The sequence below is a fragment of the Scomber scombrus genome, chromosome 14, assembly GCF_963691925.1.
Source record: "Scomber scombrus chromosome 14, fScoSco1.1, whole genome shotgun sequence".
Taxonomy (NCBI): domain Eukaryota; kingdom Metazoa; phylum Chordata; class Actinopteri; order Scombriformes; family Scombridae; genus Scomber; species Scomber scombrus.
In genome coordinates this window covers 30,063,408-30,075,025 of record NC_084983.1, presented here as the reverse complement: position 1 = coordinate 30,075,025, position 11,618 = coordinate 30,063,408, and the positions used below count along the sequence as shown (strand labels likewise).

The window sequence follows — 11,618 nt, the reverse complement described above, 5'->3', positions numbered from 1 at the left end:
ATGGGCTTCGCCGAACTGCTGGATGAGGTGAGTTAATCTGATTATCTGATTACTGTGACTGTAATGTGATTACTGCGACTGTAATCTGATTACTGCGACTGTAATCTGATTACTGCGACTGTAATCATATTACTGCAACTGTAATCATATTACTGCAACTGTAATCTGATTACTGCGACTGTAATGTGATTACTGCGACTGTAATCTGATTACTGCGACTGTAATCTGATTACTGCGACTGTAATGTGATTACTGTGACTGTAATCTGATTACTGCGACTGTAATCTGATTACTGCGACTGTAATCATATTACTGCGACTGTAATCATATTACTGCGACTGTAATCTGATTACTGCGACTGTAATCTGATTACTGCGACTGTAATCATATTACTGCGACTGTAATCATATTACTGCGACTGTAATCTGATTACTGCGACTGTAATGTGATTACTGTGACTGTAATCTGATTACTGCGACTGTAATCTGATTACTGCGACTGTAATGTGATTACTGCGACTGTGTGTAGACCAGGTGTGTGTAGACCAGGTGTGTGTAGGACAGGTGTGTGTATACCAGGTGTGTGTAGGACAGGTGTGTGTAGATCAGGTGTGTGTAGACCAGTTGTGTGTAAATCAGGTGTGTGTAGGACAGGTGTGTGTAGACCAGGTGTGTGTAGACCAGGTGTGTGTAGACCAGGTGTGTGTAGACCAGGTGTGTGTAGATCAGGTGTGTGTAGATCAGGTGTCTGTAGGACAGGTGTGTGTAGACCAGGTGTGTGTAGACCAGGTGTGTGTAGATCAGGTGTGTGTAGACCAGGTGTGAAGGAGTTGTGTAACCTGTCTGTTTCTCTCCTGTTGCCATGGTGAGGTGGGGGGGTTCGGCAGGTACCAGTGGCTCCATGTGACTCTGATCAGTTTACCTGGTTTAATGATGGCTAGTCAGAACCTGCTCAACAACTTCATCTCTGGAATCCCCGCCCACCACTGCAGCCCAGCTAATCACAGCCTCCACAACCTGTCTCACTACCAGGTAACCCGTCTCACTGTCAGGTAACCCGTCTCACTGCCAGGTGACCAATGAATGAGCTTCTTGCTGTGATGCTTGCATGTGATTGGCTGTTTCAGGTGGATGAGCAGCAGCTGATGAAGGCTTTCATTCCTATGGACTCTTCAGGAAAAAGACTGGACCGCTGCAGGAGGTAACCTGTCCTCACCTGTCCTCAACTGTCCTCACCTGTCCTCACCTATCCACCTCACCTGTCCTCACCTGTCCACCTCACCTGTCCTCACCTGTCTTCTTCACCTGTCCACCTCACCTGTCCTCACCTGTCCTCACCTGTCCACCTCACCTGTCCTCATCTGTCCACCTCACCTGTCCTCACCTATCCACCTCACCTATCCACCTCACCTGTCCTCACCTGTCGTCACCTGTCCCCACCTGTTCTCACCTGGCCTCCTCACCTGTCCACCTCACCTGTCCTCGCCTGTCCACCTCACCTGTCTACCTCACCTGTCCTCGCCTGTCCACCTCACCTGTCCTCACCTGTCCTCACCTATCCACCTCACCTATCCACCTCACCTGTCCTCACCTGTCCCCACCTGTTCTCACCTGTTCTCACCTGGCCTCCTCACCTGTCCACCTCACCTGTCCTCACCTGTCCACCTCACCTATCCACCTCACCTGTCCTCACCTGTCCACCTCACCTGTCCTCACCTGTCCACCTCACCTGTCCTCACCTGTCCACCTCACCTATCCACCTCACCTGTCCTCACCTGTCCTCACCTGTCGTCACTTGTCCCCACCTGTTCTCACCTGGCCTCCTCACTTGTCCACCTCACCTGTCCTCGCCTGTCCACCTCACCTGTCCACCTCACCTGTCCTCACCTGTCCTCACCTATCCACCTCACCTGTCCTCACCTGTCCCCACCTGTTCTCACCTGGCCTCCTCACCTGTCCTCACCTGTCCACCTCACCTGTCCTCACCTGTCCTCACCTGTCATCACCTGTCCTCACCTGTCCACCTCACCTCTCCTCACCTGTCCACCTCACCTGTCCTCACCTATCCACCTCACCTATCCACCTCACCTGTCCTCACCTGTCCACCTCACCTCTCCTCACCTGTCCACCTCACCTGTCCTCACCTATCCACCTCACCTATCCACCTCACCTGTCCTCACCTGTCCTCACCTGTCGTCACCTGTCCTCACCTGTCCTCGCCTGTCCACCTCACCTGTCCACCTCACCTGTCCTCACCTTTCCTCACCTGTCCTCACCTATCCACCTCACCTATCCACCTCACCTGTCCTCACCTGTCGTCACCTGTCCCCACCTGTTCTCACCTGGCCTCCTCACCTGTCCACCTCACCTGTCCTCACCTGTCCTCACCTGTCCAACTCACCTGTCCACCTCACCTGTCCTCACCTGTCCTCACCTGTCCTCAGGTACGTGGAGCCTCAGTGGCATCTGTTAGCCGCTAATGTGTCGGCTAACGTTAGCGCGCTGCAGACGGAGGAATGTTTGGACGGATGGACGTTCGACCGCTCTGAGTTTCACGCAACTACCGTCTCCGAGGTAACGAGGAGGACGCTGTTCACCTGATCACACCTGATCAATAACATCTGATCACCTGATCATTCTGATGCCAAAAACTGTCTCTCTGTCTCCACCTGACTGTCTCTCTACCTGTCTGTCTCCACCTGTCTGTCTCTACCTATCTGTCTCTACCTGTCTGTCTCTACCTGTCTCTCTGTCTCCACCTGACTGTCTCTCTACCTATCTGTCTCTACCTGTCTGTCTCTACCTGTCTGTCTGCCTCTACCTGTCTGTCTCTCAGTGGGACCTGGTGTGTACACTGCGTCCTCTCAAACAGATGATTCAGACCATTTATATGGGCGGAGTTTTAACAGGAGCCATCATCTACGGAGGGCTGTCAGACAGGTGAGACTCACCTGTGTGTCTCTGTCCTTACCTGTCTGTCTCTGTCCTTACCTGTCTGTCTCTGTCCTTCTTACCTGTCTGTCTCTGTCCTTACCTGTCTGTCTCTGTCCTTCTTACCTGTCTTTCTCTGTCCTTACCTGTGTGTCTCTGTGTCAGGTTTGGGAGGCGGTCTGTCCTCATCTGGTCTTACCTGCAGCTAGGTGTGCTGGGCTGTAGCTCCGCCCTTTCTCCGTCTTACTCCACCTACTGCATCTTGAGGTTCCTGAGCGGCATGGCGGTGTCCGGGATCATCCTCAACGGAGTCTCACTGAGTACCTGTCTACCCTTCTACCTGTCTGTCTACCTGTCTACCTGCCTACCTGTCTGTCTGTCTGTCTGTCTGTCCACCTGTTTCACCTGTCTCACTTGTCTCACCTGTATCTCTTTCCACCTGTCTCTCTGTCCACCTGTCTCACCTGTCTTACCTGTCTCACCTGTCAGAGGTGGAGTGGATCCCGACCAAAGCGAGGACATTAGTTGGCACGCTCACTTCCTTCTTCTTCACCTTTGGTCAGATGATCCTAGCGGGGCTTGCCTATTGGCTGAGGGACTGGCGTAAGCTGCAGTTGATCGTCTGTGCTCCCCACTTCCTGTTCTTTGCCTACAGCTGGTGAGTGTCACATCTGTCTGTCTCACCTGGGTGACATCACATCCTGTTACAGAGCATCAAAGGACTGCATTAAACTGGTTTAAGTCCTATTTACCCTAACCCTTATATTCTGCTCTGTGATTGGTTAGGGTTGTATATTCTGCTCTGTGATTGGTTAGGGTTGTATATTCTGCTCTGTGATTGGTTAGGGTTGTATATTCTGCTCTGTGATTGGTTAGGGTTGTATATTCTGCTCTGTGATTGGTTAGGGTTGTATATTCTGCTCTGTAATTGGTCAGGTGGTACTCAGAGTCGGCCCGTTGGTTGGTTCTGAGGCGGCGTTCTGAGGACGCGTTAAAGACTCTTCACCGAGTCGCTCGAATCAACGGAAAACCCGAAATGATCGACAAGTTAACGCTGGAGGTAACCTGTCCATGTGTCACATGATGTGTTTAAACTTTGTGTGGTGTCCAATGAGAGGCAGAGATCAGTACCATGTGACCTGCAGGTGCTCCAGTCCCACATGAAAAAAGAGATGGAGCTCAGCCAATCATCTTTCACTGCGTACGACCTGCTGAGGACCCGAGGAATGAGACGCATCTCCATCTGCCTCATCGCCGTCTGGTGAGGACTCACTGCTGCTCACTGATTGGTTCATTCTTTTTTTCAATGATCTCTTTATTGATTTTCACAAATAGAACAAACATTACACAAGAAACACGTATAAAAAGCAAATCATTAAACATTTAAAAAAAGAGAAAATACAGCATTTGTGGTCAACATGTTACATAAACAGTCATTTAAATAAGTAAATAGTAAAGAAATTGTCAGAGGTCCATAAAAGGTTTCCAAGTCTTCAGAAAAATGTCTTTAATTAAAAAATGTTTTTGGCATAGACGCCTTTATGTATCAGTAGACAGACAGGAAGGGTCGGCTGCGTACGCTGTTCCAATACATGTCTTTGCTATGTGTGATATTATACTAATCTGTTTGGCTGAATGGGATCTAGTGGCTCATCCGGTTCTGTTCTGACGAGTCATCGTATTGGAGAAATGTCCAGTAGGGTTTAGAGGAACCGTGACAGTCAGATCATGTGTTTCTGTCCAGAAGCTTTTTATTGGTGTTTTACAACGAAGGCATTTAGAAGAACTAGGATTGATCTAGTTTAAGTGAACTGAGGTTAAATACATTCTGTTATTACAGGACATAAAGCGTCTCATTGATCTCCTCTTAGGATGCATCTCTGATCTTTATGCCTTATATTTCTTAGTGGAGTGAAGGAGGAACTATGATGGTCTAGCAGATTATTGTAGATCAAAGAGATTTTAGTAGCACTATTCAACATGTCAGCACCAGACACACCCGTCCAGATCTTCCTACAGCAGTAATAAGGTGGCCAATGTTTCAATATTTATAAAAGTCTTGTTTAAGGATTTTAAACTCCAACCTTTAATCAGGAAAGGTTTATTTATTTATTTATTTTATTGAATAGGTCTTTAAACCATGATCCTTCCATTTTATAAGCAAGGACTGATTGGTTCATTCTGACAGCTGCTGCTCACTGATTGGTTCATTCTGACAGCTGCTGCTCACTGATTGGTTCATTCTGACAGCTGCTGCTCACTGATTGGTTCATTCTGACAGCTGCTGCTCACTGATTGGTTCATTCTTTTTCGTCTTTATTATTCCATCCTTTCTTCACTGAATTATCCAGCAGAGAAACTGACAGGACGTCATGTTCGCTCATTAAAATGTTTGAGAAGTTTTTGTCTACCTGATACACCTGCTTCCTGTCTACCTGTCTACCTGTCTACCTGATACACCTGCTTCCTGTCTACCTGTCTACCTGTCTACCTGTACACCTGCTTCCTGTCTACCTGTCTACCTGCTTCCTGTCTGCCTGTCTACCTGTCTACCTGATACACCTGCTTCCTGTCTACCTGTCTACCTGTCTACCTGTACACCTGCTTCCTGTCTACCTGTCTACCTGCTTCCTGTCTACCTGCTTCCTGTCTACCTGTACACCTGCTTCCTGTCTACCTGTACACCTGCTTCCTGTCTACCTGTCTACCTGTACACCTGCTTCCTGTCTACCTGTACACCTGCTTCCTGTCTACCTGTACACCTGCTTCCTGTCTACCTGTACACCTGTACACCTGCTTCCTGTCTACCTGTACACCTGCTTCCTGTCTACCTGTACACCTGCTTCCTGTCTACCTGTCTACCTGCTTCCTGTCTACCTGTACACCTGCTTCCTGTCTACCTGTACACCTGCTTCCTGTCTACCTGTACACCTGTTGACTTCCTGTCTCTCTTGCAGGTTCTCCACCAGCTTTGCGTACTACGGTCTGGCGATGGACCTGCAGAAGTTTGGGGTTAGCATCAATGCTACATGTTAGCTTACACCTGTCTACCTGTCTACCTTTCTACCTGTCTAACTGTCCACCTGTCCACCTGTCTACCTGTCCACCTGTCCACCTGTCTACCTGTCTACCTTTCTACCTGTCTAACTGTCTAACTGTCTAACTGTCCACCTGTCCACCTGTCTACCTGTCTAACTGTCTAACTGTCTAACTGTCCACCTGTCCACCTGTCCACCTGTCTAACTGTCCACCTGTCTAACTGTCTACCTGTCTACCTGTCTACCTGTCTACCTGTCCACCTGTCTACCTGTCTACCTGTCCACCTGTCTACCTGTCTACCTGTCCACCTGTCCACCTGTCTACCTGTCTACCTGTCCACCTGTCTACCTGTCTACCTGTCCACCTGTCTACCTGTCTACCTGTCCACCTGTCTACCTGTCCACCTGTCTACCTGTCTAACTGTCCACCTGTCCACCTGTCCACCTGTCTACCTGTCTAACTGTCTAACTGTCCACCTGTCTACCTGTCTACCTGTCCACCTGTCTACCTGTCTAACTGTCTACCTGTCCACCTGTCCACCTGTCCACCTGTCCACCTGTCTAACTGTCCACCTGTCCACCTGTCTACCTGTCCACCTGTCTACCTGTCCACCTGTCCACCTGTCTACCTGTCTAACTGTCCACCTGTCCACCTGTCCACCTGTCCACCTGTCTACCTGTCTAACTGTCTAACTGTCCACCTGTCTACCTGTCTAACTGTCCACCTGTCCACCTGTCTACCTGTCTAACTGTCTACCTGTCCACCTGTCTACCTGTCTACCTGTCCACCTGTCTACCTGTCTAACTGTCTACCTGTCCACCTGTCTAACTGTCCACCTGTCTAACTGTCCACCTGTCTAACTGTCCAACTGTCCAACTGTCTACCTGTCTACCTGTCCAACTGTCTACCTGTCTACCTGTCCAACTGTCTACCTGTCTACCTGTCTACCTGTCTACCTGTCTACCTGTCCAACTGTCTACCTGTCTACCTGTCTACCTGTCCAGGTGAGTATTTACTTGATGCAGATCATCTTTGGAGCTGTTGATTTTCCCGCCAAACTTCTGGCTCTGGGCATGCTCAGTTACCTCGGCCGGAGAGTGTCTCAGGCAGTCTGCCTCTTCCTGTCAGCCCTCATCATCTTCGCCAACATCTTCGTCCCTACAGGTAACCCCCCCCCCCAACCCCCCCCAACACACACACACACAGTCTGTGTATATAAGCACAGTCTATGTAACTGAATTGAAACCCCCCCCCCCCCCCCCAGACATGCAGACCCTCAGGACCACGTTGGCGTGTCTCGGTAAAGGTTTCACCTCGGCTTCTTTCACCACCGTGTACCTGTACACCGGAGAGCTGTACCCCACCATCCTCAGGTGAGCTCCACCTGTCCACCTGTTCACCTGCTCCTCCCACACTCAGCTCTCCTGTGACCTCTGACCCCCCCTACCTATGTGTCCTGTCTCCAGGCAGACCGGGATGGGTCTCGTCTCCACTATGGCTCGAATCGGCAGCATGGCGGCGCCCGCCGTCCTCATCCTGGACGAGGTGACATCACAGCTGTCAATCATCCAAATCACTCAGTGATTATTAACATTAGAAACATTATTTACATTATTTACATTATTTACATTTGCATTTGGGGGTTAGGTTGAAAAAAAAACTTCATTAAACAACAACAATATGTATTTTTTTATAATTATATTTTTTGAGTTATTTTGAGAACATAAATAAAACACATTGACTGAACTTTACCTTTATAACTTCTAATAATCGAGCTTCTCACTCCTCTGTTTGAATCTTTGCTCGTCTTCACTGATGTTTGACGGCTGCTTCTTTAAATCCCACCGAAGCCCGGCAGGACATTCCAGGGTCCATTAAACCGAACCTGGAGGTGTCTCATGATCACAAAGGTTCAGGTTCTCAACAGAAGGCTTCACCTTCCTCTTTTTAATGTCCCGGTATCTCTGGGGATCCTTGATGCCAGATCCATCATCAGTGATGCACCTCCATGTTTGAGTGTTAGGTGTTGTTCTGGTCGTCAGACGGGTTAGGGTTAGCTGCTCCAGGTGTCCAAACAGGTCCAGTTGGGTTTCATCAGTCCACAGAACTGTCCTCTCTAAATTCCTCCCAGCGTGATCTAGTCCACCTTTGATGTTCCTGGTGGTCCGATGTGGATCGCCTCTGGTTTTATAGTCGTATCATCCTGTTGGGGTTCTGCAGTAACTTGGGTTCACATGTTGGGCCGGTCTGCAGCTACAGCTGTTAAACTTCCTCATAATGTTCCCAGTCGTGTTTCTGGGAATGTTGCATTTTTGGGAAATCGTCTTATATCCCTTCAGGTGCAATGACATCATCTCCTGTCATTCTTACCCATAATACAACTCACCTTTAATACCTTCATAGGAGGGTTTATATATGCAGATTATTAAAGAGTTTCCAAAAGCTTAATTATGTTTTAACTCATAACAACCAGCAGAAAGTTTTAAAAGCAACAATATGATAAAATAATATTATAATTATTACTATATCAAACATTTACTGTTAACCCAAAATCTAACTCTGAACAAACACTTTAATAAATCCTTAATATCTGTGTTCAATATTACTGATTGCAACTATAGATGTGTGTGTGTGTGTGTGTGTGTATATATGTGTGTCTGTGTGTGTGTGTGTGTGTATATGTGTGTCTGTGTGTGTGTTTGTGTGTGTGTGTGTGTGTGTATATGTGTGTCTGTGTGTGTGTATACAGATAAATATGATAGTAAATAAGGAGTCAGAAAACGTTCGTCTAGCTAATGTATGGATGGACTACATTTCCCAGGTATTCCCAGCTCTGCCCAGTGTGGTGTACGGGGGGGCGGCGGTGCTGGCGGCGGGGTTCGCCTGCTTCCTGCCGGAGACGCTGAACGTACCGCTGCCCGACACCATCGATGACGTGGAGGAGAGATGGTACAGTTAGCTTCAGTAGCTCCACACTAATGCTACCTGATCAATAACTATTAAACACCTGATCAATAACTATTAAATACCCGATCAATAACTATTATACACCTGATCAATAACTATTAAATACCCGATCAATAACTATTAAATACCCGATCAATAACTATTAAACACCTGATCAATAACTATTAAACACCTGATCAATAACTATTAAACACCCGATCAATAACTATTAAACACCTGATCAATAACTATTAAACACCCGATCAATAACTATTAAATACCCGATCAATAACTATTAAACACCTGATCAATAACTATTAAATACCCGATCAATAACTATTAAACACCTGATCAATAACTATTAAACACCCGATCAATAACTATTAAACACCTGATCAATAACTATTAAATACCCGATCACTAACTATTAAACACCTGATCAATAACTATTAAATACCCGATCAATAACTATTAAACACCTGATCAATAACTATTAAATACCCGATCAATAACTATTAAACACCTGATCAATAACTATTAAACACCCGATCAATAACTATTAAATACCCGATCAATAACTATTAAACACCTGATCAATAACTATTAAATACCCGATCAATAACTATTAAACACCTGATCAATAACTATTAAACACCTGATCAATAACTATTAAATACCCGATCAATAACTATTAAATACCTGATCAATAACTATTAAATACCCGATCAATAACTATTAAACACCTGATCAATAACTATTAAATACCCGATCAATAACTATTAAACACCTGATCAATAACTATTAAATACCCGATCAATAACTATTAAATACCCGATCAATAACTATTAAACACCTGATCAATAACTATTAAACACCCGATCAATAACTATTAAACACCTGATCAATAACTATTAAATACCCGATCACTAACTATTAAACACCTGATCAATAACTATTAAATACCCGATCAATAACTATTAAACACCTGATCAATAACTATTAAACACCCGATCAATAACTATTAAACACCTGATCAATAACTATTAAATACCCGATCACTAACTATTAAACACCTGATCAATAACTATTAAATACCCGATCAATAACTATTAAACACCTGATCAATAACTATTAAACACCCGATCAATAACTATTAAATACCCGATCAATAACTATTAAACACCTGATCAATAACTATTAAATACCCGATCAATAACTATTAAACACCTGATCAATAACTATTAAACACCTGATCAATAACTATTAAATACCCGATCACTAACTATTAAACACCTGATCAATAACTATTAAATACCCGATCAATAACTATTAAACACCTGATCAATAACTATTAAATACCCGATCAATAACTATTAAACACCTGATCAATAACTATTAAATACCCGATCAATAACTATTAAATACCCGATCAATAACTATTAAACACCTGATCAATAACTATTAAACACCCGATCAATAACTATTAAACACCTGATCAATAACTATTAAATACCCGATCACTAACTATTAAACACCTGATCAATAACTATTAAATACCCGATCAATAACTATTAAACACCTGATCAATAACTATTAAACACCCGATCAATAACTATTAAACACCTGATCAATAACTATTAAATACCCGATCACTAACTATTAAACACCTGATCAATAACTATTAAATACCCGATCAATAACTATTAAACACCTGATCAATAACTATTAAACACCCGATCAATAACTATTAAATACCCGATCAATAACTATTAAACACCTGATCAATAACTATTAAATACCCGATCAATAACTATTAAACACCTGATCAATAACTATTAAACACCTGATCAATAACTATTAAATACCCGATCACTAACTATTAAACACCTGATCAATAACTATTAAATACCCGATCAATAACTATTAAACACCTGATCAATAACTATTAAATACCCGATCAATAACTATTAAACACCTGATCAATAACTATTAAATACCCGATCAATAACTATTAAATACCCGATCAATAACTATTAAACACCTGATCAATAACTATTAAACACCCGATCAATAACTATTAAACACCTGATCAATAACTATTAAATACCCGATCACTAACTATTAAACACCTGATCAATAACTATTAAATACCCGATCAATAACTATTAAACACCTGATCAATAACTATTAAATACCCGATCAATAACTATTAAACACCTGATCAATAACTATTAAATACCCGATCACTAACTATTAAACACCTGATCAATAACTATTAAATACCCGATCAATAACTATTAAACACCTGATCAATAACTATTAAACACCTGATCAATAACTATTAAATACCCGATCAATAACTATTAAACACCTGATCAATAACTATTAAATACCCGATCAATAACTATTAAACACCTGATCAATAACTATTAAACACCCGATCAATAACTATTAAATACCTGATCAATAACTATTAAATACCCGATCACTAACTATCGCCCGTCTGTCTGCAGGTCTGGACGAGGCCCCGCCCACCAGCAGGAAGGGGGCGTGACCCAGCAGAAAGAGGGCGTGGCTCTGACGGGAGAGGGCGTGGCTCTGACGGGAGAGGGCGTGGCTCTGACGGCGGTTGAGGCCTCTGAGGACGGTTTGGCTTTAAAAGAACTGAAGGAAGCAGAAGGGACCGGCCTCAATGCTCTCTGA

At 44.4% G+C, this 11,618-nt stretch overlaps 1 protein-coding gene across 1 annotated transcript; it reads left to right on the top strand.

Moving 5' to 3' along the window:
• On the top strand, positions 1-11,618 carry oatx (organic anion transporter X). The gene is made up of 15 exons (XM_062432624.1): positions 1-27; positions 870-1,031; positions 1,127-1,200; positions 2,444-2,573; positions 2,836-2,939; positions 3,096-3,250; positions 3,420-3,588; positions 3,867-3,990; positions 4,076-4,191; positions 5,888-5,942; positions 6,974-7,133; positions 7,234-7,342; positions 7,436-7,514; positions 8,791-8,918; positions 11,429-11,618. Exons 1-15 carry the CDS (start codon positions 1-3, stop codon positions 11,616-11,618), a joined length of 1,782 nt encoding a protein of 593 aa, XP_062288608.1.

Bases quoted from the DNA above. Each gene is read 5' to 3' on its own strand.
- oatx (XM_062432624.1), top strand. From the start codon at position 1: ATGGGCTTCGCCGAACTGCTGGATGAG. The intron at 1,032-1,126 runs GTAACCCGTCTC...TGGCTGTTTCAG, and splicing joins ACAACCTGTCTCACTACCAG to GTGGATGAGCAGCAGCTGAT. The intron at 3,251-3,419 runs GTACCTGTCTAC...CTCACCTGTCAG, and splicing joins CCTCAACGGAGTCTCACTGA to AGGTGGAGTGGATCCCGACC.